A 25758-nucleotide genomic window follows, 5' to 3' on the forward strand; every position below is an offset into this window, starting at 1 on the left:
TAAATGAACTCCACTTTGGAAATTCCATTTTTCTCTAGTCCTAGAGAGTTATTGCTAACTCCATTCATTTTGACATTTAAATACTATTTTATATTGTTATTTAAGTGTTCAACAGGTACTAGTTCAGTCTCCTCAAAATACTGAGTAAGTTCCTTGTGGTTAGAATAGTTGTTTCAAACTTTGTGTAAATCAATGAATTTTACATTTCTCAAGCATCTAGTCCACATCGGGCACAAAAAAGCTATTTAGTAAGTACTGTTTAATTAATAAATGATACCTCAGGTTTGTCTCCCTTCCTCCGGATCCCCATAACATGTACATTTATCACATCGCCCAGATTTCCTAGACATTACAGATTTTCTGTTCTACGGCCCCCATAAGAACAGTGCAGGTGCCACACCATATGTCTGGGACATATGGTCCTCAATAGCTGCAATATGAAACTATTTCCATTGCAATAAATCTAGTATCTATTCCTCTCTTTTTGTTTACTAATAGTTTTGATTACAACTTCAAATTTTAAAAATCGAGGGTGAAGTTAAATAGAAGGGAACTCTCCCCTTTCTTCTATTTAACCTCATCTTCGATTTTTAAAATTACAAAAGCATATTAGTAAAAAAAAGTTTGACAATACAAAATGATAAAGCAAAGTTCGCCTTCACCAAAAGTCATCTATTTCCCCTTCTGTGGTTTCCACGTTGCGGCTGGTAACTCGGGGCTTCGACGCTGGGAGAGCCTAGAGAACATCCAGTATACACAGGAAGCAGCAGCGCGGGCCAAATGGAGCTAAGACCTGCGCACCTGTCTACGGACAGCCCACTCGCCAACTCTTTGACCTTGGGTGAGTCTCTCAAACTTGAGTCTCGGGATCTTCCATAAAATGCTACCCATCTCACCAGGTTGAGTGAGGAGAGCCGTGTATGTGTAAGCACTTTGTGAAATCTAAAGCACGAGGCAAACTTAAAGCATTGTAGGGGGTCCTAGAGAAGTCTTTGTGCCTGCCTATGAGAGCCGTTTCAGTTCCCCGCAGCAGCTTCCAAGGACCTCTCACCATACCCGCCGCTCCGGCTCCCGCACCGCAAATCTCGCGGCTCGGCCTGCAGTGGCGGCTTCCCCTGGCCTCCCACCCCAGCGACTGAGCGCGGAGCCCAGCGCGCACGAGCGCCAGCCTCGCTCAGAGACGCCCGCGAAGCCAGGGCCTTTCAGCGCCTAACTGACGCTACCCCTAGGGCCGCCTCTCGGTTTTAAACGTAAACAAGAGTTGCCCTTCCCTCTTCCAAGACCTGCAAATCGAAGCTTCTTTTCCTCCGGAAGCCCCGCCACCTTCTAAGCTTCTCCCCAGTCTCAGCCACGCCCCAGCCGGCAAAAGCCGGGTCCTCCACGCTCCCTGGCTTCGTATTTGATTTTGGCGCGCGCCATTCCTGAGGGCGGCTGTGATTGGTTAGAGGTGAGCGAAGTTCCTATATGATTGGCTGATAGCGGCTAGGATGGGTAAAGGCCAAGGGCGGAGAATTATGGGAGGGATTAAGACTGCAAGAGCTGAGAGATGCTTGGTTCCTGAACAAAGAGGGCGGGGTAAAAGGCGGAAGCAGAATTGGGGGAGGGGCTTTGTGGAACTTGGGGGACCCAGCGAAATGGAAGTAGTTAGGTGTTCAGAGCACGGTAAGGGGCTAGGGTCTCAGTGTCCCGGGGCCTGTTGATTTAGCGTGGCCTAATCGTTGTTCTCTTTCTTCTCTCTTCAGGGACTTTCTGCTTTCTTAAGACCGGCGTCCGCGATGGCCCGAATAAAGGAAAGAGCTTCTACGTGTGCAGGGCAGACACGTGCAGCTTCGTGCGGGCCGCCGAGTAGGTCTTGAGCTGGGCCCCACTCCCTGTGGCTGTCCGGGGCCTCCCGAGAGGAGCTGCCGGCTCCCCGCTGTCGGGCGCCACAGGGCCGAGGAGTGGTGGGGCCCTAGTTTGCGGTGTCGGGACCCTTTAAGCATTTGGTGATCCCAGGGCAGCGTGGCGTGTTCGGAAGACGCCCAGCTAATTCTGGCTGTGTGACCCGAGGCTGGTTACTCTCCCTGTCTGGGCCGATGGTTCCCCTACCTGTAAAATTGAGGATCCGGTGTTTTCCAGCTCTGGGTTTCTATTCACTTGACAGGCCTTAACCACGCCCTTCTCCTGCCCAGGCAGTTCCTTCCCCTTTAAAGGAGTAAGGACACACAGCAGACATAGTGGAAAATAATTTGTCCCTGTTTTGCACTAGTTTTAGGCCCGACTGTTTTTTTAAATGTTTGAGCTTAAAACACTCTAGTGATTAGTTGTTAGCCTTCTTATTTTTAAATAGGATTCTCTGCATCTAAATGGTGAAATTGATAATTCAAAGAAATTAGCGCTGGAAGAAACAACGGAGGGCCTGACGCGGTGTGTGACGCCTGTAATCCCAGCACTTTGGGAGGCCAAGGCGAGCGAATCGCTTGAGCCCAGGAGTTCGAAACCAGCCTGGGCAACATGGTGAAACCCCGTCTCTACGAAAAATTAAAAAAAATTGTCTGGGCATGGTATCACACACCTGTAGTCCCAGCTACTCGTGAGGCTGAGGTGGGAGGAGAGAGTCAGAAATGTTAAGCATCTTCTCTAAAGTGAGGAAAGTTAATAGTTGGTCAAGTGTTAATGTTTTCACAATACCAAGTGTCTACATTTTCTATGTGAATTTTAAAACTATCATCACATCATTAAACACCTCCTGCTCTCTATTCAGAGGAACTTGGTAGAGAAAAGTCATTTTTCTCCATGTCAGATGTAAAGTACATAATGGATATCAGTATTAGAAAAGTGTCCTTTCAACATGTATACTAACTTCCCGTGTTTCTGTTTCATGAGTTAGATGATTTACACTGAGCCTCTTGGATATAATACCCAGGTCAAGTTTTGTGAGATGGAAGCATTTTTACCTTTGCAGGAATTCAGCATTAATGATGGCATAAGATTTGGTTTTACATTAAGAGAAACACTCTTATTTAGGATCCCATCTACACAAATGCTTTGCTATACAAACTAGTACAGTGGTATTTGAAGACAATTATTTGATAAACTTGATTTATTTGGAATATATCTGATAACCAAAATACAAGCCAAAAAAAGTGCCACAGGTTTAGGAGACTACTTTAAACCTTCACTCAAACCTGTTTACTCTCAAATGTTATATATATTTAAATTTTTTCATAATAAGTTGGAAGGGGGTGATTAAAAAACTTACACAAAACAAGAAGCATATAGGGCGTATTGTTAGAGGTAGGCGTGTGAATAACACTAAGTGACAGCTCTCAGCTTATTAGAGGGAAAGGATAAAGGAAGAGCCTGGGGAAAATTCATACAGGGCCTCACAGCCAGCCCTAATTATGTCATTTGTAGGGGGATCCCAGTGTAGAGGTTACACAGTGCAGTGTGGTTTCAAACTTTTGAGTCATCAAGAAACAGTTATGCTTTATTTGAGAAAGTGGGTAAAGATGAAAGCTAGGGACTCCTTCCCCAAAGGAATGCCCATAGCTGTGATAATGTGTGGGAATTACAAACCCAGTAGAGGTTATACATAGATTCTTGGTGTAAAAACCCATAGTTTTGATTTGACTTTAGGATATTGATCTCTGTTCCTGACCTAAAAATGTTTTCAACTTTTTTCTTTTCTCTAGTATTCCTGTTTCTCATTGCTTATTGCATGAGGACTTTGTGGTAGAGCTTCAGGGTTTGCTTCTGCCACAGGACAAGAAAGAATACAGGTAAGGGTCCAAAAGGAACATCTAAGTATATTTGCTTTTTTTTCTCCCTGAAAGAGTTGTATCCAGGTATGTATTAGGATTGTTCTTTAAAAGTCATTTTAAAAAACAAAATTTGTATATGTATTAAGTGTCTTTTGGGCTGTCACTACCTAACTGCCAAGCAACTAGTTGATCTGAGAAGTCTGATTTCTAGTAATTTTCACGTAAATGGCTCCACAATCATCCCTCTCCAACTGTCAGGTAGCCTATAATGACAGCTGACCATTGGCCACTAACTTGCACTTGTCAACCTTCTAATTCTGGTAATAGAACAAGGTAATGGGTAAAAATGGCTAACATATATTTAGTCCTCAGTAAATGTTAGTTTCCTTTCCTTTATATGGGAATTTGGGAAGGGCAGGGAAGTCTATAGAGATGGGAGATATTTGTCATGAGTATTCAAAGATAAAGTAGGAATTCCCTAAGTGTTAGAGAGAGGTCATATTTAATGGATTAATATGTTGCATTAGAGTACTGAGGCATGAATTAACATGGCGTTTTCAGGGAAAATTTGATTTGTTAATAGTTTAACATATCTTTAAACAGAGACTTTAGACGATAAGGGTGGCCAGGAAGGTAGGGGTCAGGATGTGATAGATAGTCTTTGTGTGATATTCTATGCACTTCATAATTTATATATTCTAGATTCCCTCACCCAATTAAAGGCATTTGAGTACCACCTACAATTTTTATATACCTGAGTACTGTTCATACTTCTATTTTTCTTAATTTAGTTATATATATGGTAAGATACACAAGTCTTAAGATTTCAACCAGTTGAGTTTTGAGAATGCATGTACCTGCTCATAAAACCAAGATCCGAGTCAAAATATTAACCCAATAAGTGCCATCAGTCCCCTTCAAGTTAATTTCATCCCTCCCATCTCCACCCCCGTCAGCAATCACTGTTCTGATTTTTATCTCTTTAGATGTGTTTTGATTGTTCTTGAACGTTATATAAATGAAATCCTACTGCATGTACTCTTCTGTGTCTGACTTCTTTTACTTAACAATGTGTGAAATGTATATAATATGTATCAGTAATTCATTCATTTTTATTGTGGAGTTGAATTTCATTTCTAAATGCACCACTTTGTTTCGTGTGCCTATCTGTCATCAGAAAATCTCGACATTATCTGTTTAAATATTTTGTCCTTTTTTTTTTGCATTGAAATTTTTATCAAGTAGTTTTAGATTCACATACAGTTGTAAGGAATAATACAGAGTTATCCCCTGTAGACTTTATCCAGTTTCCCCCAATGGTGACATTTGCGAGGCTTAGAAATATATCACAAACAGGATATTAATATTGGTACAACCCACCAGTTTTATTGGTAAAGGTAGTTTTACTTGAACTAATTTATGTGTGTGTGTATATTCTATACAATTTTATCCTGTCGAGTCAGGTATCTACCACTACAGTCAAGGTACTGAAGAGTTCCATCACAGGATCTCTGTGTTAACCTTTCTATAACCATACCCCCTTCCCTCCCTTCTGCTCTCTTCACCCTGGCAATCAGGAATTTGCTCTTCATTTCTAAAATTTTGTCATTGCACAATTGTTACATAAGTGGAATCATAAAGTATAACTTTGGAGATCTTTGCCTGTTTTAAAATTTTTGTCTTTTTTTTAAAACTGAGTTGGAAGAGTTCTTCATAAATTCTCTATACAAGTTAGGCCAGGCATGGTGGCTCAAGCCTGTAATCCCAGCACTTTGGGAGGCCGAAGTGGGCAGATCACTTGAGATTAGGAGCTTGACACCAGTCTGGCCGGCCAACATGGTGAAACCCCATCTCTACTAAATAAAAAAAAGCGAAAAAACAAACAAAAAAATTAGCCGGGCGTGGTGGCACACTCCTGAAGTCTCAGCTACTTGGGAGGCTTATCATTTTTGTATGGTTTGTGCTTTTTATCTGATCTCCAAGAAATATTTACCTACCCCAATATCACACATATTTCCAAGAATTGTCTAGAAGCTCTATAGTTTTATTTTTGTTTGTTTGTTTGTTTGTTTTTGAGAGAGAGAGTTTCACCCTGTCTCCCAGGCTGGAGTGCCGTGGTACCATCTTGGCTCACTGCAACCACCGTCTCCTGGGTTCAAGCAATTCTCATGCCTCAGACCCCCAAGTTGTCCCAAGTAGCTGGGACTACAGGTGCGCACCAATAATTTTTTGCATTTTAGTAGAGATGGAGTTTTACCATGTTGCCTAGGCTGGTCTCGAACTCCTGAGCTCAGGCAATCCACCCATCTTGGTCTCCCAAGGTGCTAGGATTACAGGCATGAGCTACTGCACCTGGCCTGTTTTTTGTTTTTGTTTTAGTAGCTTTTTCATATAGGTCTATTATTTATATCTTAAATTACTTTTGTATAGTATATAAGGTAGGGTAGAGGTTCATTTAGTTTTGCATATGTTACCAATTGTTTTAGCATGATGTTTTGAAGATTTTCCTTTTCCCATTGAAATGCTTGGCGTCTTTGTAAAAAATCAATTGATCCAATATATATAAGTCTGTTTCTGGGGTTGCTGATCTGTTCCATTGATCCATTTGCCTATCTTTATATAATTAATCAGATAAAATAGTGTGAGTCTTCTGACTTTATTCTTTTTCAAGATTGTGTTGGCTGCTCTAGGATCTTTGCATTTCCATATAAAATGTAGAATCAGCTTTTAAAAATTTCCACAGAAAACCCTGTTGGGATTGCATTGAATCTATATAGATCAATTTGGAGAGAATTGTTGTCAATATTGAGGCTTCCAATCCATGAATGTAGTGCATTTATTTATGACTTTAAAAATGTCAGCTGGGCGCGGTAATCCCAGCACTTTGGGAGGCCAAGGTGGGCAGATCACGAGGTCAGGAGATCGAGGCCATCATGGCTAACATGGTGAAACCCCATCTCTACTAAAAATACTAAAAATTAGCCGGGCATGGTGGAAGGCGCCTGTAGTCCCAGCTACTCGTGAGGCTGAGGCAGGAGAATGGCGTGAACCCGGAGGCAGAGCTTACAGTGAGCCGGGATCGCGCCACCACACTCCAGCCTGGGCGACAGAGCGAGAGTCTGTCTCAAAAAAAAAAAAAAAAAAAGTCTCTGAGCATTGTTTAATACTTTTCATTACAGAGTTCCTGTGCATCTTTTGTTAAATTTATTTCTCAGTGTTTATGTTTTTTAGTGCTGTTGTAAATGGAATTTTTTTAATTTTGTTTTTGGATTGTTTTCTGCTGGTACGGTAGGGCTGGTAAGCCTTTATTGCATGAAGTTATTATATTCTACTGATACTTAAAACCATTTACATACCACTGGAGGACTTTTACCATACAGACACACTGTGGTAGTTGTTAGGAAGCCACTGGAGGATTTTTGATCCAATTTACATTAAAAGAAGAACCATGGAGGACAGATTAGAAAGTGAAAATAGGGCAAAGAGACCACTGAAATAATAGCTACTATTGAAAGCCCACTACATACCTTTTTTTTTTGTAGAGACAAGTTCTCACTATATTACCCAGCCTGGTCTCAATCTCCTGGGCTCAAGCAATCCTCCTACCTCAGCCTCCCAAAGTACTGGGATTATGGGTATGAGCCACTGCACCCAGCCTGTTCATTATCTTTTACCTTCATATAATTTTTTGTGATAGATTTCAATATCCCTGTTTACCAGACAGATGAAGAAACTACCATTGAGACAGGTCAAAAAGGGAATCTGAGGACCCATGGTTATGAAGTGGCATTGCTGGGATTTAAACCCAGGTCCAACTGATTCCAGACACACCAACTTAAGTGAGAGGTGATGGGCCTGCATTGCGGTAGCAGCAGTGGAATTGGGTGCAATTAGAATGAAGAAAACTTGCTGAAAGAGCACTGATGAGATGTATTTCCTGGTAGGGCATATAAGCGTGTTCCTTCCGCCATTTTTTCATCTGGAATATTACTCACAGTGGCCCTAACTTCCCTGGGTTGGAGGACTCGGAGAGAGAACATGTGTGATGGCCTCAGTCTGGTGTTTGGCACATTGTCAGTGCTCAGTAGAGAAATGGTTGCTAAGGTGGGGCTTCTGGGTAATGTGTTTACATTAAGCAGGACAAGGAAGAAAGGTAATGTCAAGTATTGGGATGTGTGGCAAACACATACAGCTTTGGACTAATCATGTCTTTTTTTTTTTTTTTTTTTTTTTTAAAGACAGAGTCTTGCTCTGTCAACCAGGCTGGAGTATAGTGGCACAATCTCAGCTCACTGCGACCTCTGCCTCCCAGGTTCAGGTGATTCTCGTGTCTCAGCCTCCCGAGTAGCTGGGATTACAGGTGTGTGTCACGACACCCAGCTAATTTTTGTATTTTTAGTAGAGACGGGCTTTTGCCATGTTGGCCAGGCTGGTCTCGAACTCCTAGCCTCAAGTGGTCCACCTGCCTCAGCCTCCCAGAGTACTGGGATTACAGGCGTGAGCCACCTCACCTGGCCAAATTGTGTCTTATTTTCATGTGAAACCAGCTAGAAAAATGAGTGTGCAGCTCTGGAGAAAGGCCTGACTGAGGTCAGAATTTTGAGAACTTGTTGTTACATTCTTTGTACTAGATGGATAAGACTGAGAGGGGTTTATTATTTTAAAATAGAGCAAAAAAGTATGTTACATGTATTTCTCTTAGCCTAAATTCAGAGCACTATTACTAGGAGGTACTTACTGGAGCTTTAAAAAGGTTGTCTTAGGGCCAGGCGTGGTGGTTCACACCTGTAATCCCAGCATTTTGGGAGGCCAAGGCGGGCGGATCACTTGAGGTCAGGAGTTCAAGACCAGCCTTGTCAACATGGTGAAACTGTCTCTACTAAAAATACAAAAAATAGCAGGGCATAGTGGCGTGTGCCTGTAATCCCAGCTACTCAGGAGGCAGGAGAATCACTTTGAGTTGGGGAAGCAGAGGTTGCAGTGAGCCAAGATCACATCATTACACTCCAACCTGGATGACAGAGCAAGACTCAGTCTCAAAAAAAAAAAAAAAAAGTTATCTTAGGACAAATAAAAGTAAAAGGCAGTTCTTAACACACAACAAATTAAAAAACAATAACAACAGAAAACCAGGTACTCTGATAGGTAGCATGGACTGGGAATTTAAACAGAAATAGGTAAGTCTATATATGGATGATGGCTTCCTTAGTGAACATTAAGGGTGTTCAGCCAGAACCCCTGGAGAGTGACCTATGGGAGTACAGCCTTTCCCTCACATAGTCTGGGTTTTCTTTTTAATAACTTAAGTATTTTACATCCTCTAATTGATACTATTATGTTTGGCTTAATGTAGTCAGGAGACAGATGCAACAGAGTAATAGAAGGGAGGTGTATCCTTGCAGTGTAGCTGCATTTGTGTTCAGATCTCTAACTGAAACACCAGATGGCACCACTGACCAGCATTTGACTGGCTGTTCGGCCATGGCGGTCTGTGTACAGGCAGCAAAGGAAACTGATAATCTCAGTAGAACCAGGGGGAAGAAATCTTGCCTTGACATGAACGATGTGGTATACCCTGGTATACAAATTTTGGGCATTGTCACTGAGCTCTTGAGTTCATATTTTCCTTTCTCTCTGTTTCTCACAGAACTTTCACTCTCAAGGATACAGGGTCAAAATAAATGGAAATATTTCTTTGCTTAGATGTGGGTATAACAAGTTTTAGTTCTTTAAATAATTGGTTGTGGTATCATTCTGAGCAAACTATCGCAAGGACAGAAAACCAAACACCACATGTTGTCACTCATAGGTGGGAATTGAACCATGAGAACACTTGGACACAGGGCGTGGAACATCACACACTGGGGCCTGTCGTGGGGTTGGGGGAGGGAGGAGGGATAGCATTAGGAGGTATACCTAATGTAAATGACAAGTTAATGGGTGCAACACACCAACACAGCACGTGTATACATATGTAACAAACCTGCACGTTGTGCACATGTACCCTAGAACTTAAAGTATAATAAAAAAAAAAGAAAAATATTCACCTCCAAAAAAAATTAATTGGTTGTGGCGAGATGTTCAAAATATTTTACCTTTAAAAACCCTTGAAACTTCACGTCTAGAAAACTCCTCGTGTTGTTGGCTATTGGGTGAAATTGACCTGCGGATTATCTAGCCCTAGTATAGTGAGCAGGCTGATGATAGAGAGGCAACCAGGCATGCGCCAGACCCAGCCAGAACCTCAGGCCCCACCAGCTGTGAAGGACCACTGAATAAAGCCATACTTTTGAGGCGGTGTACAGTACCATGCACTGCACTGTGCAATGGGAGCAATCCCTGTGTATAAAGGATAGTAACCCTTTGTAATATGTGTGGCAGTTATGTTTTCCCAGTTTGCTTTTTGTCTTATAATTTTGCTTATAGTATTTTCATCATATGGAAGTGTAAACTTTTAAAAATTACTAAATTCTTTATTTCTCAGCTTCAGAGTTTTATCCCAGGCTTAGAAAAGCCTTCTTCACTTTAGGACTACAAGAATATTCATATCTGTTTTTCTCCTAGAACATTTACAATTTTGTTTTTTACTTTCACATTTTTTTTTTCCATCTTGAAAGTTCATGTAAAAGAATGAGGTAGAAATTTGGCTTTATGTTTTTCCGGAGCTGGACCATGTAAAGATGTGAACTCATAATCCCTAAGGAGCCTTTGACACAACTGGAATAAGAGTTAGACATACTGAGATTGGGGTGCAGTCTCCTCTGCACATTAGAGTGCTAAATTGACGATGTTGAGAGGCGAGATGGTTCTGTGACTCTAAGACATACAGTTCAGGGCTAGGAAGGTTACAGAGAAAGTGGAGGAGTTGAGACTTGAAGTTGTCCTTGAATGACCTTGACAATTTTGATGGAGGAAAGGACAAGGAAGTGTTGAGGCAGAACAGCTTCAGCAGAAGTGTGGATGTAGGAATAAGCAGAGTGATCAGCCAGTGTGAGCTTGGCATTGCTGTTGTCTATTAAGACCTTGGTATGTATCAGGCTTTGATCTGATTGTATTTTGTCTTCATCATGACCGTATGAGGTATGGACTATATCATTTTGCCATTTTACAGAAAAGGAAACTGCCACAGGGGGCAGTCAATTAAGGCGTCTGATGTTTCAGAACTAATTTGGTGGTAGGGCTGGGATTCGAACCAAGGGAGGATAGTTCTGGAGCCTGAGAGAACTGTAGCCTTGCTAAAGTGAATGCACTTGGCAATGTGATGTTGAGTTGGACAGTTACCTTTAGGAAGATGGGAAGATCTGTGTTTTGGTGAAGAAGTCAGGATTGAAGAGGTCTGGCTTCCTCTAGCTGGTTCCTGCATCGTTATTGCCTATAACCTCTGTCCTGGAAAACAATTAATAAACATACTGCAGAAATTAATGCTTTTCTTTATAGTGGAATTGATATTTGCTTTCTCTGTGAAAATATATTTCCACTGCATTCTTTGTTGATTTACAATAAAACATAACAAACAAACTTTTCAGATGAGCTTTTCAGAAAAGCTCATCCAGATTGATTTTAATTAAAAATGTAAGGGAAAGCATTTTTAGCACTGTGCCTAGCACATAGCAGATGTTCAGTGTATTTCCTTCCTTCTTTCTCCAAATCTTGCCCTTCTTCTGAAAGTATACATGGCATGAGTTTTAACATAGACACTACAGTCATGAGTCACTTAACAATGGGGACATATTCTGAGAAATGCGTCATTAGGAGATTTCATTTTTGTGCGAACGTCACTGTGTGAACTTACACAAACCTACTTGGTATAGCCTAATACATACCTAGGTTACAGACCTGTACAGTGTATTACTATACTGAATACTGCAGGCATTTGTAACACAGTGCTAAGTATTTGTATATCTAAACAAAGAAAATGTACAGTAAAAATACAGTATTATCTCACGGGACCACAGTTGTACGTGCTATCCACTGTTGACTGAAACATCATCATGCAGCATGGGACTGTACTTATGAAATATTCTTTCAGTAAAGATTTCAAGTGCTTGATACGCTTTTTTTTTTTTTTGAGACAGAGTCTCGCTGTGTCACCCAGGCTGGAGTGCAGTGGCGCGATCTCGGCCCACTGCAAGTTCCGCCTCCTGGGTTCACCCCATTCTCCTGCCTCAGCCTCTCCGAGTAGCTGGGACTACAGGCGCCCGCCACCACGCCCGGCTAATTTTTTTGTATTTTTAGTAGAGACGGGGTTTCACCGTTGTCTCTATCTCCTGACCTCGTGATCCGCCCGCCTCGGCCTCCCGAAGTGCTGGGATTACAAGCGTGAGCCACCGTGCCCGGCCAGTGCTTGATATGCTTTAAACAACAGCAGGGGTTTGTTCTTGATTTATTTCTGTAAGTAGTAGCACCCACTGATGGCAGCTGGTACTTTGAATTTTATGCATTCAAAGCATTTCAGAAATTGTATTACATATGTTTAATATAATATCCTATTGCAATGAGAAAAATTAAAGAAACCAGTAAAGTTTTAAAAATTGTGAACTTGGATGGGAAAATTGTGTTTGTACAAGAGGTAGGGGCTGGACCTGTTTTCTTTTTAGCTTAACTTTTATGGACTATTTATCCATTTGGGCTTGTTCATCTTTGTTTATGTGTCCTGGTGAAGTAGTGGCATCAAGGGACCGGAACCTGCTCAGGACCCCTGAATTAGGATGCAGACTGTTGTGATTCATGTTGTACATCATGGGACTAATTTAGGAAGTTAGAAAAAGAACAATAAATTAAACTGAAGGAAAGCAGAAGGAAGGAATTAATGTTGGTAAAAATTGCATTTAATGAGTTAGAAAGCAGCATATAGATAACTAATAAAGAAAATCAGAGGCTAACCTGGTGAAGAAGAACAGCACAAATACATAACATGAGAAATAAGGAGCTGCACCACAGATGTATTGAAACGTACGTGAAATGACATATGCACAGTTTCACTCCTTGTGCCACTGCTTTTAATAGTAAAGGATAAAAAACAGCTGAACCACCCACCAAGAGGGTTCTGGTTAAAAATAATGCAACATCCCATACAGTGGAAAACCGCAACTGGAAAAAAAAAAATAATAAAAACAAGGATCTTCCTTACATATATGTTATTATAGAAAAATTTTCAAGGTATTAGGTAAAAAAAGAAAGGCAAGGTATTTAGCAGTATGCATGTTATGCTACCCATTTGTGTAGAGGAGGAAGAAAGAATGTATATTGACTTGAATATGCATTTAAAAATCTCTGGAAAGGTAAACAAAAAGCTAATGAGCAGTTACATGTTGGGAGAGAAGTGAACTGGGCAGATAGGGTATGAAGGGGCTTCTCACGGTGTTTTTAATACTTATTGATTGAATACTTTACCTATTTCAACAAACTATGTATATTTTTAAAGCTCCTATTTAATCAATTAAAAGTTTTTGAGGAGTTATTTTAGGTAATTACATAAATCAGTTCTATTTTATGCAGCAATACTTAATTATGTACAACAGGCAAGTAATAGTTGGGAATAAAGAGATCATATATGGTTTTTGCCCTCTAGTAGCTGAAAATATACCTGGACAGTCAGCTATATTTTATAGCTGGACAGTCAGCTTTATTAGGTTGGTGTAAATGTAATTGTGTTTTTTGCCATTAAAAGTAATGGCACAGAGGAGGTTCATGGATTAAACAGGGAAGGGAATGTGGGGAAACCTTGCCAAGCAGGTACGACTTAAGCTGGGCCTTGAGGGACCAGTAGGACTTCCGTAGCTGGAGATGGGGGAGATGGTAGACAGATCGGGATGATGAGGATATCCCTTGGATGGAGAGTAGTACCCATGCAAAGTCTAGTAGACTGCAGAGTGCCTGGCTTAGTTCGGCAGTGGAACAGCATAGACATCTCTGGATAGCTGGAGTATGGGCTGTGTTTGTGTGTGTAGGAACTTTGTTGCACTGGGATGTTAAGTCTGTATTCAGCCTTCTTTTTTTGGTGGAAGAGTGTAAATATATACAGAAGTAAGATAGGGTGCTGTAGCATGAGCTCCAACAATTGCCAGCTCATGGCTACTCTTGTTCTGTATGTATCCTATCCATTTCACCCCATAACTCCTGCCCTATTTTGAAAGAAATCCCAGATAACATTATTTCATCTGCCAATATTTTAGTATATGTAGCTTTAAAAGATATGGACTTTTTTTTTTTTTTTTTTTTTTTTTTTTGAGACAGAGTCTCACTCTGTCACCCAGGCTGGAGTGCAGTGGCGCAATCTCAGCTCACTGCAACCTACCCCTCCCGGGTTCAAGCAATTCTCCTGCCTTAGCCTCCTGAGTAGCTGGGACTACAGGCATGTGCCACCATGCTGGGCTAATTTTTGTATTTTTAGTAGAGACGGGATTTCACCATGTTGGCCAGGATGGTCTTGATCTCTCGATCTCGTGATCTGTCCACCTCGGCCTCTCAAAGTGCTGGGATTACAGGCGTGAGCCACCGCACCTGGCCAAGATATGAACTATTTTTTAAAAAATATTTTTATGTTTTAGAGAAGGGAGTCTTGCTGTGTTGCCCAGGTTTGAGTGCAGTGGCTATTCACAGGCACAATCTTAGCACGTTGCAACCTCTGGCCTCAAATGATCCTCCTGTCTCAGGCTCCTGAGTAGAGGGGACTACAGGTGTGTGCCACTGCATCTAGCTGGACTTTTTTAACATACCAGTTGGTGTAAGTATTTTCAGTGGACTCATAAATGTCATAGCTTTTTTTTTTTAGTAGTTTTAATTTGTTTAAATCAGGATCCAAATAAGGTTCACAAATTGGAATTGATTAATATGTCTTTAAGTCTCTGAAGTTTTCCCTTCATCTTTTTTTCTCGCTTGTAACTTATTTGTTGAAGGGATCAGGTTGTTTGTCCTATAGCGTTTCCCACTGCCAAGATTTTGCAGATTATATTCTTCACGGTCTAGTTTTACGTGTTCTTCTGTTGTTTCTATTTCCTATAAATTGGTAATTGGATCTAGAGGTTAGTTTTTTGTTTGTTTTGGCTTGGTTGTTTTGGGGTTTTTTTTGGGCAACGTTGCTTTATAGCTAGTGTTGTGGCCCCCCTTCAGGGACACACAGTGTCTGGCTGTCTCTCATTTCTCTGATTTTAGTAGCCATTGCTGATCAATGTTTCTATTTCAGTCATTCGTTACAGACTAAAAAGAAAAACCTGTGTGCGTTCTCTGGCTACCATGCCATATTTATTCTTTGACTTCCTAGCCCTTGTAAATATTCTGTGTAGTAAATCATTTTTAAATGTGTATATAAAGGTAATTGGTTTCAAATGACCTCCCAAAGCCAGGTTCAAATAGTTGCAAGGTGTTTTCTTGGATTAAAAATAAGCTTATGTCTTGTTCTAATGGATTTTCATAGCTTTGATTATTTGTGTTTTATACTTCATTAGATTGTTCTTCCGATGCATTAGAAGTAAGGCAGAGGGGAAACGCTGGTGTGGAAGTATTCCATGGCAGGTAGGAATTATTCATCTGTTTTCAAACCTGCTGTGTTAAGACTTTTAATATGCAGCATCACCTGAGAATACCTTGAAGCTCACATAAACGAGTTGGTCTTCATCAGACTGTCTCTGAAATATAGTTTTCTTTAAGCAAGGTAGGCCCTGTTGGGACTTTAATTCAAAGGATCATTTGGTTGTAATCAAGATTAATTATTTGCATCCTGTTTCACTTAGTAAATATTTTTTGAGGTCTTAAATGCAGTCAGTATTCTTTTACTTAAGGAAAAAAATAGATTTCCTTGACTAACTCTTGTATCTTTTTATAGAGGAATTTCTACTTGATACTGGTATAAGCTAAGTATAAGCTCCTAGAATGTTAGAACTAGGAGGAGCGTCTCCTCCTAATAGGAGAAGCCCTACAGATATTCAGTACGTGAGGAACTAGAAGTAGGGAGGTGATAAGACTTGTTTTGGCAGAGGTGTGGCTTGAACTTACGATTCTAGATTACCACAGTAAGATCTTCCTAAAGCCAAAATCAAAGCAAGCGTTTTAAGACAATGTTTAGGTTTGGGGAAAAGTTCATCTTAAGAGAATAGTTTTTTCTGAAAAGTATACATTGTGGCCATTGTGATTGTAAAAGCACTTTGGTTTGTCACTACTTTTCCTTGAGGCCTGGAAAAGTGTGATCATGGACAGAGAAGGAACCAAGCGTTGAAAGTACTGTGAAGAAATGAGTCCTTTGTGGGTTTGGCACGTCGTCTTTTCTAGACGTGGAGATGGTACCAAGAATGCCCAGGAAATATTGGACTGCTTTTACTGTGTTTCCATTTCTTCTGCAGAATAATCCTAAGTGAATTAACGGAGGAACAGAAAACCAAATATCATATGTTCTCACTTACAAGCAGGAGCTAAACATTGAGCACCCATAAACATGGGAACAATAGATACTGTGAACTACTGGAGGAGGGCATGGGTTAAGAAACTATCTATTGGGCATTGTGCTCACTGCCTGAGTGCAATAGACTCATATAACAAAGCTGCATGTGTACCCCCTGTATATAAAATAAAAGTTGAGATGAAAAGGAAAGGTACTCTAGATGTAAAGTTTACATTAATATTTTATATGAAGATTAATTATTTTGTCTTTAGGATCCTGATTCCAAAGAACATTCTGTACCCAATAAGTCTCAGCATGCATCTGAGACATTTCATCATTCTTCCAACCGGCTGAGAAATCCATTCAAAGTACTTGACAAGAATCAAGAACCAGCTCTCTGGAAACAGCTCATCAAAGGTGAAGGTGAGGAAAAGACGGCTGATAAGAAGCAAAGAGAAAAGGGAGATCAGCTTTTCGATCAAAAGAAGGAAGAGAAGCCTGAGTCAATGGAGAAGGATCTCTCATCTGGCCTGGCACCAAAGAAAAAACAACCTGTAGTTCAAGAGAAGAAGCAAGAGGAGAGAGCAGAGATTCAGTGTGAGGCAGAGACTGGAGGCACACACAAAAGAGACTTTTCTGAAATTAAATCTCAACAGTGCCAAGGTAATGGGCTTACAAGACCATCTGCATCTTCTCAGGAGACATCAAGTGGTAAGAGTCAAAATGTCCAAAGAGGATCAGAACCTCTGAGAGAAAAGGATACTCAGCTTTTGCCTCAAAATGTTCACAGTCACAACTCAGTAAGCAAGCCCCAGAAAGGGGGACCCCTCAACAAGGAGTACACGAGCTGGGAGGCTAAAGAAACAAAGGCAAAGGATGGCCCTAGCACACAGGCCACGCAGAAAAGCCTGCCACGGGGGCATTTCCAAGAGCGGCCGGAGACCCACCGTGTGCCTGCTCCTGGAGGACCAGCGGCTCAGGCTGCACCAGCAGCACCAGGGCTTTCCCTGGGTGAGGGCCGTGAATCTGCCACAAGCAGTGACGACGAGGAGGAAGACGATGTTGTTTTTGTTTCCTCTAAGCCTGGGAGCCCCCTACTCTTTGACTCGACTCTGGACTTACAGACAAAGGAAAACCAATTCCCCGATCAAAGTGTGCAAAGAAAGGTATCTCCTGCCTCAGGTGTTTCCAAGAAGGTAGAACCCTCAGACCCTGCAGCCCAGCGTGTCTACCTTACAACACAACTGAAACAAAAGAAGGTAACTATTGACTCGTGTTTTGTTTTTGGGGTCAGAGCATTGCTTGCTATGGGCAGATACGAGATCTCATTGCTACAGAAGGGTTAAATATGTTCATGTGAAGGTTTTATGGGTGCGTGTTTAGTTTCTGCCTTTTCCCTTATTTATATTTTCAAGATTGGTAAGCCAGCTGGGTTAAAATTTAAAAAAGGTTCTGGTTTTTACACACATATTTAAAAGACGATAATTTCAGAGTTTGGGCATTTCACCCTATTTTAATCCGAAACTATTCATCTAACAGTGTGAGAGGAGAGATCCATTTGATGGAATCTGTTTTTCAGAGCACACTGGCATCAGTGAACATCCAGGCTCTTCCAGACAAGGGTCAGAAGTTGATCAAACAAATCCAGGAGCTGGAGGAAGCACTCAGTGGTCTTGCCCTTTCCCCAGAGCAAGGTAAAGTGGCTTATGCCTCAGGACTCCGGGTTTGCATGGACTTTACAAGAGACGTTCGGGAAGCCCTTTTAATAAAGAATGTGTTGATTCATTCACTTTTCCATTTTATTATCTGCTTCTGAGGCTTCTTTCACATTACACCTATGGTTCACAAAAAACTTTCTCCTATTTCCTGTGGACTCTACTTTCTTCCCCATTGTTTAAGCAACTGTTAAAATGCTATATTCTCTAGGAATCCTTCATTGGAATGGTGATGGTCCCTCTCTCTTGACCTCACCTCCACACATACGATCCCTTTACTTAGTTTGCTGAACTTTAATCTGCTCTTCCCTTGTTTTCTGAGCAGGAACTAATGAGAAGAGTGACAGTCAAGTACCACAGCAGAGTCACTTCACCAAAACTACCACTGGCCCTCCCCACTTGGTGCCTCCCCAACCCCTTCCTGGTCATGGTACCCAACCTGTGGGTTCTCTAGAACTAAAGTCTGCCTGCCAGGTGACTGCTGGAGGATCCAGTCAGTGCTATCGAGGTAAGACCCAAGGGCCTGACCCTGTTGTGAATAGCCACCCCTGTGAGTTACGTGCCACCTGGTACAGTGGTCCCCTCTTATCCACACTTTCAGTTACCCTTGGTCACCTGTGGTCCAAAAAGAGGTGAGTACAGTACAGTAAGATATTTTGAGAGAGAAAGAGACAGAAACCACATTCACATAACTTTTATTACAGTATATTATTATAATTCTTCTATTTTATTGTTATTGTTAAACTCTTTCTGTCCCTAATTTATTAAAGTTTAAAATAGGTATGTATGTATGGGAAAAAAAAAAAACATAGTATGTATAGGGTTCAGTACCATCCACAGTTTCAAGCATCCACTGGAGACCTTGCAACATATGTCCTGTGGATAAGGAGGGACTACTGTAGATGTCTTTATGCCCACATGAGGGGAGAAGCCATTCTTAAGTCATAAGTTGCCCATATAATAAAGATTGTGCAGCTCAGTGGAGCTTTGCATTAGTGTTACTTAGCTTTCTGTGAGGGCACAGACTGTGTCTACCTTGTTCACCACTGTATGCTGATTAGTCAGCTCAGTGGCTGGCACATAGGAATCATCCAGTCAGCATTTGTGGATGAAAACTCTAGCTCGCATCATTATGAGGTAGGCAGACCTGCAGATATGCTCTTATTCTTTCGTGTGTGTGTGTGTGTATGTGTGTGTGTGTGTGTGTGTGTAAGACCAAGGAGAGACATGAGTCAAGACTGATGACTAATAGATCCACAGAGAGCAATAACACCCTATTAGCTAAGTGTTTCCTTCCTGAACTTTCTAGGCAACTTTGAATTCAGAGGTAACTGCAGAATGAAGATTCCAAGTAGAGCCTGAAATGTGTAATAGGATCAGTTGACAGGAGACTGATCAGGAGATAGGAGCTTGGGTTGGCTGGCAGTGACTAGAAAAGCAAAAGCCAGTTGTCTCCCAATTGAGAACTGCTAGAGAAGTGGAAAGTTGAGGAGAGTAGTTAACAAGGAGGGTAAGAAATAGATACAGGGCCATTTGTAGCTAAGTTCACTCTAAAGGGATAAAGAAAACATACTTGTGACATCTTTTAGGTAACACCTATTTGTATGCAGGCCATACAAACCAAGATCACGTTCACGCAGTGTGGAAAATCACAAGTGAAGCCATCGATCAACTGCATCGCTCACTTGAGTCATGTCCTGGTGAGACGGCTGTGGCAGAAGATCCCGCTGGGCTGAAGGTGAGCCAGGGAAGACTCCTGGTGCAGTCCCCTGTGACAGTGCTCTAGCAGCCCCCATGAAACTGCTGGCAGAGAGACTTTCTGAGATACCTTTCCTACAGATAGATGCTTGAATGCCTTGCCTTGCAGAATCCTCTCCTTTTATGCTTAACAGTGCAAACAATAACAACAAAACTCCTTTTTTAAAAAGTCATAAAGTTACGTATTTCTATAGCAGTAAAGGATCCATTTGTTGAGTTGGTAGGTGCCACAAGAATGTGAAAGAATTGCTGCTTGTAATGAACTAGTTGGGGTGAAAATACATATACAATATACATAAAACAATTAGCAAAGGCTTTAAGGCAGAAATAAGGTGTGCCTTGTAATATACTATAAAGTAAAAAAGGGATTCAGAATAAAGGAAACAATAAAGAGTTCATGTAGCCAGGCTCAGTGTAGCCTCTCATTAGGAATTTATGCTTAGCATTTGGTTATTACCTTTGTCAGGTCCCTTTGCTGCTACATCAGAAGCAGGCATTGGCTTGGTTACTATGGCGGGAAAGTCAGAAGCCACAAGGAGGAATTCTGGGTAAGTGTGGTATTATAAGAGTCAGCCTTTATTGAATGCTTAGGCATTGTGCTAAACCCATAGTGTTGTTTCATTTATTCCTCTCAAGAACTCTATGAGGCAGGTACTATTATTCCTCGTTTTACAGATGATGAAAGTGAAGCATGGAAGTGTTAAGCAACTTGCTCAAGAGTACACAGTTGTAGGATCAAAGATGTTGGTTACCAGCAGTAGAAGCTGACTCTGGCTGATTAAACAGAGGAGTTTATTTTTTGGTGGCCCCCACAATCTCTAGGAGATACGGAGTGCCAGGCTTGAGGCCAATTTCAGGAGCCACGGCTAGAGCCAACACACAAACAGTAGTCTATTGCCTCCCTCTTTTTTTTTTTTTAGATGGAGTTTCACTCTTGTCACCCAGGCTGGAGTGCTGTGGTGCGATCTTGGCTCACTGCAACCTCCGCTTCCCAAGTTCAAGTGATTCTCCTGCCTCAGCCTCCCCAGTAGCTGGGATTACAGGCACGTGCCACCATGCCTGGCTAATTTTTTGTATTTTTAGTAGAGATGGAGTTTCGCCATGTTGGACAGGCTGGTGTCTAACTCCTGACCTCAGGTGCTCCACCTGCCTTGGCCTCCCAAAGTGCTGGGATTACAGACGTGAGCCACTACGCCCGGCCTAAAAGTAGTCTATAAAAAGCATCACAGCTCCTTTGCTTCACCAAGTGCTAGAGGCAACCAGTGCCACCCCAAAGTCAGTTGTTTCTGTAGCCACTCTTTCCTGCAGAAAGGATTTCATAGGGAGTCTCTTTCTAAAGTTGCTTATACCTGAATTAAAGATGTTTATGAGTACATCTGATCTATAGAGCCAGGTCATATAGCCAGTGCCTTAGCTGCAACAGAAACCTGGAAGCAAGTTTTCCACTCTGCTTTGGGGACTTGTCAGGCTAAAATTTTCTAAGGTGTTCAATTTCCAGAAACCATGATAGATGTCCACTATGGCTAGTAAGTGACTGTGTCAGTGGTCCTCAAAACCACCCCCAGGTTCGATGATTTGCTAGTAAGACACAGCATATGGTCATACTCACAGTTGTGATTTATTACAGTGAAAGGATCTAGGTCAAAATCAACAAAAGAAAAAGTCACAGGGGCAGAATCCAGGGTAAACCAGGTACAAGCTTCCAGTGTCCTCCCAGTGGAGTCACATGGGATATGCTTAATTCTCCCAGCAGGGAGTTGTGACAACAGGCGTTAAATGTTCCCTAGGAAGCCCATTAGAGATTTAATGCCCAAGGTTTTTATTGGGGGCTGGTTACATAGGTGGCTTCGGCTGGTTACACAAGTGGCTTCAGCCTGGTATATACCAAGTTTTCCTACTCCTAGAAGGAAAGCAGGTGTTCAACATAAACCATATTGTTTGTACAAAACAATTTAGGCAGAGTGATCAACTCTTACCTTACATCTGAGTTTCCAGAGGCAACCTTGTAAGCAGGCCTTTCAAAGGATAGCAGGCAGGCCTATGGGCCTGCTATGTTAATTATTTTTTAGGACAGTAGCAGAGCCACAATTTAAATCAGAGCCCATGCTCTGACATTCTACTTCTGTTATGGCAGAATGATTATTTTGAATGGGTTATAGTAGTAAAATGAGGATAACCGTACTCTGTAGAGTATGAATAATAAATTAGATAAGCTCAGTGATTGGTACAATGACAGTACCCAAGAAATGTTCATTTATGTCCTCTTTTGATGAATAAGTTAAGGGAATGGAAGGCTATTTTAACTCCAGGAGTGTTCTGGTACTGGTAAAGTAAGTAGTAGGATATATCTACTGGACATTTTTTACTTTTGGAGGTAACAGATCATCAAACTGTAATAGATATCAGTCAGCACATTCTGCAGGTAACAACATAACATAGGGACTAGAATAAGATTCAAATTGTAAGTTTTAAATTTTACAGGAGTCATAGTAAATGTCTTGGACCTAGATCTTAAAGTAAAGAGCAAGTGCTAGGGTTCCGCTGAATAAGGAAGATAAAGGAGCCATTAAGGTAGGCACAGAGTAGTGACGGAGTGGCACTGACAGCAGAGAGAACAACAGGTAAATGTCTGCCAGTGGTTTCTCCTCTTGAAGTAGGGTTGATTCTTTGCCCTAAGCAACTAACTCTTTTACTTTTGCTTTTATTTTCTAGCGGATGATATGGGCTTGGGAAAAACCTTGACAATGATTGCGCTCATCCTGACCCAGAAGAATCAAGAGAAAAAGAAAGAAAAGGAGAAAAGCACCGCTTTGACGTGGCTCTCCAAAGATGGTAGACAGAAGTGCCTTAATAGCCTGCCATTCCCTATGTCATTTGAGCCACCCAAGAGGGGAACGTTTTCAGCTAAAAAAGGACACCTTTGGTCATATTTAATTACTCTACTGGAAAACCAGTATTAGATTACTCACCTATCATATCATTTCTGATGCTGAGTATGCTAATTATAAGTGATCTTTTTTCCCTATAAATTTGCCTATAAACTAGGCAGAATTTTATGGAGAAAGCTGAGGCTCTAGAACACTTAATTTAAGCATAATAATAATTCTTATTTTTTGAGACAGGGTCTCGCTCTTGCTCAGGCTGGAGTGCAGTGCATGAACACAGCTTACTGCAGCCTCAACCTCCTGGGCTCAAGCGATCCTCCCACCTCAGCCTCCCAAGTAGCTAGGACCACAAGTTTGCACCACGACACCCAGCTAATTTTTAAATTTTTTTGTAGAGACAGGATCTCACCATGTTGCCTGGCTGGTCTCAAACAACTGGGCTCAAGCAATCATCCTGCCTCAGCCTTCCAAAGTGCTGGGATTATAGGTGTGAGCCACCATGCCTGGCTAATAATTATTATTTTTGTAAATATTGGGGAAATAACTACAGGGTAGATTCAAATTAATTTTTTTAAAGGAAGATCTGTCACAAATTCACATTTTAGTCACTATAGTGGAAGCTATTTTCCATGTTTCTGAAATTCTAGAAGTTCCTAGATTATAGACACTTTCTATCCTAACATATGTTTTTAAAATGTAGTAACTTTAGCCAGGCACAGTGGTATGCACCTGTAGTCCCAATTGAGGGAGGAGAGGCAGGAGAATCGCTTGAGCCTGGGAGCTTGAGGCCAAACCTGGGCAAGAAAGCAAGACACTGTCTCTTAAAAAAAAATTAAATAAAAAGTAATAACTTTATAAGTACTTTAAAGATTGAATATGTTATGTATAGACAACACTACATGTAAGTTGCCATGTATTCAAGTACAGTTCTCAGTTGCTTAGCTAGATTAAAAATCTGTGCGCCCGGCATGGTGGCTCACGCCTGTAATCCCAGCACTTTGGGAGGCTGAGGTGGGCAGATAACGAGGTCGGGAGATCGAGACCATCCTGACTAACACGGTGAAACCCCGTCTTTACTAAAAATACAAAAAATTAGCCGAGCATGGTGGCAGGCGCCTGTAGTCCCAGCTACTCAGGAGGGTGAGGCAGGAGAATGGTGTGAACCTGGGAGGCAGAGTTTGCAGCGAGCCGAGATCGTGCCACTGCACTCCAGCCTGGGCGACAGAGTGAGACTCCGTCTCAAAAAAAAAAAAAAAAAAATGTGTGGCATCTGCTCTCAGGGCCTCTAATGAGCACTGTTGCAGCTGGGTCCTGTATCCCTTTGTGTGTAGTAGCAGCATGTGTGAGTAGCACAGGCACACACACGCAGAGATGAGGGGCCATGGTATAAACAAACCATCACTAATTGGTTCCAAACCAATGTTTGCTTATTTTTTAAAAAAGGTTTCTGTACTTAATTTTAAAGTAGAAGTACATTAAGTTATGCTTTTCAGAAAATACAACAATACTCCATACGCCTCGATAATGAATCAACTCAAGAGGAGTTAGGAAATGATCCAGCTTTCACCTCCAGCCACTCTGTGAAAGCACATTGCTTTTTCACACTGAGGTCAGGTGCCACCCACTTTCCCCCCCTTATTTAGCCTCTTTCTGCCTGTACTTTTAGCGGAGAAAATAAGTAATCAAGTGTTCCAGTTTAAAAGACCACTTCTTCCATTTCTTATTTCACTATAGGCTCTGTATAGAAATGAAAGCAATGGTTAAACATATTAATTGAAGGAGTAAAGTCATTCAAGAGGAAGAGGTAATGCCTTTAAGTTAAACGCCGGTCAAACACGATGACTCACACCTGTAATCCCACTGTGGGAGGCTAAGGCAGGAGGATCACTTGAGCCTAGGAGTTTGAGACACCCTGGGTAACACAGCAAGACCGTGTCTCCATATATTAAAAAAAAAAAAAAAAAACAGTTAAAAGCCATTTGGTGAATGTAACTAGGCACTGATTTTTTTCCCTTCTCAAGACTCTTCTGACTTTACTTCCCATGGAACACTAATCATCTGTCCTGCCTCCCTGATCCATCACTGGAAAAATGAGGTGGAAAAACGGGTGAACAGCAACAAACTAAGAGTCTATCTCTACCATGGGCCAAACCGGGATTCACGTGCCAGAGTGTAAGTGCAGGAATACGCAGTTGTTGGGGGCGTTCAGCACCTCTGCTCAAGGGCCCATGGGTCTTTGCTCCCGTCCCTGAGATTTCACTTAATCAGGACGCGTATTTGTGAAGGCCAAAGACAGATCTTCAGTCTCGTCACCATACAGCCTTTGCCTTGTATCCTGAGGTCTACTGGTGATCTTTTGCTGTGTCCTTGTCATTGTCCTCAACGAAAGCTGCCCTGTGAGGAGCCCTGAGATGCCTGAGCTGCCAATCAGGTGGCAGCAGCATTCCCCTAGTCAAGGAGATGTGTCGCAAGGCCCTCATGGCGGCTGGAGTTCTGATTCCAGGTGTACATAGTGTGAATGGAACCAGCCCAGTTCTATAGAGCATCTTGATAGAATGCTAATGATTAGTTGCTATAGGTTGATTATATTTTTATGACTTTTTTATATATGAACCATCTAAGATGCTTTAGACTCAATAATTTAGGATGATTAGAGCAAACTATAAATTCTTGAAGAGGGATGCTCAGGAAGGAGGAAAGAAAATGCTTCCCCACATGGCAATCTTAGTCCTAGTCTCTGTCTTTTGGTTTTAAAGGAATTGTTTTCTGTTCTTAATTGTGAAGCGAAGGTCTAGGTTGAATACTGGCTGCTGTAGTCAAGGATGAGAACAAAGTTATTTCTGCTTCTAAGTAATTTCTCTACCTATCCTCTAATTTGGATATTTTATCTCCTAAAGAACAGGGCAGCAGTCTTTCAGGAGTAAGTTGTTAGATTGGTGCCCTTCTGTCTTATGACAGGCCAGTTCTCATGACTGAGAGTTGCTTCTGCAGGCAAAAGGCATCAGGGTGGCAGTGGCAGGCCTGCAGGCCTTCCCTGCCATAGATTACTGTGAGTTGTCCGCCTTCGTTCTAAATTTCTGTTTAGAAATAAATTGAATCTCACTTGATTTGTACTTTGAGCATAACTTGTTTGGTGTTTAGAATGTACTAGTTGACCGATTAGAATCATTCTCGATTATACTTCTTTATATGATGCTAGGGTAACTTATAGACACTGCTGCCTCTCTGAATTAGGCATATCATTTTTATCAAAAGTATTTATTGAGGTTCTCTTGGGGCCG

General features: G+C 41.6%; 1 protein-coding gene across 6 annotated transcripts in view; it reads left to right on the forward strand.

Moving 5' to 3' along the window:
* The first annotated feature begins 1546 nt into the window (after positions 1 to 1546).
* Positions 1547 to 25758, forward strand: part of TTF2 (transcription termination factor 2) — a 41675-nt gene continuing 17463 nt past the window's right edge. For 2 of the 6 annotated variants that reach the window (XM_063624660.1, XM_063624661.1), the window contains exons 1-11: positions 1547 to 1662; positions 1743 to 1845; positions 3675 to 3761; positions 15191 to 15257; positions 16392 to 17378; positions 17699 to 17813; positions 18160 to 18342; positions 19445 to 19572; positions 20059 to 20140; positions 22305 to 22424; positions 24499 to 24649. In XM_063624660.1, coding sequence (XP_063480730.1) covers positions 1635 to 1662; positions 1743 to 1845; positions 3675 to 3761; positions 15191 to 15257; positions 16392 to 17378; positions 17699 to 17813; positions 18160 to 18342; positions 19445 to 19572; positions 20059 to 20140; positions 22305 to 22424; positions 24499 to 24649 — 2051 coding nt within the window. In that variant the 5' untranslated portion in view covers positions 1547 to 1634. Of the gene's footprint in view, positions 1663 to 1742; positions 1846 to 3674; positions 3762 to 15190; positions 15258 to 16391; positions 17379 to 17698; positions 17814 to 18159; positions 18343 to 19423; positions 19573 to 20058; positions 20141 to 22304; positions 22425 to 24498; positions 24650 to 25758 lie in introns of those variants that run through there. The other 4 variants (XM_063624658.1, XM_063624659.1, XM_063624662.1 and 1 more) reach the window with 3 other exon arrangements.

This window comes from Symphalangus syndactylus, chromosome 12 (genome assembly GCF_028878055.3).
Source record: "Symphalangus syndactylus isolate Jambi chromosome 12, NHGRI_mSymSyn1-v2.1_pri, whole genome shotgun sequence".
Lineage (NCBI taxonomy): Eukaryota > Metazoa > Chordata > Mammalia > Primates > Hylobatidae > Symphalangus > Symphalangus syndactylus.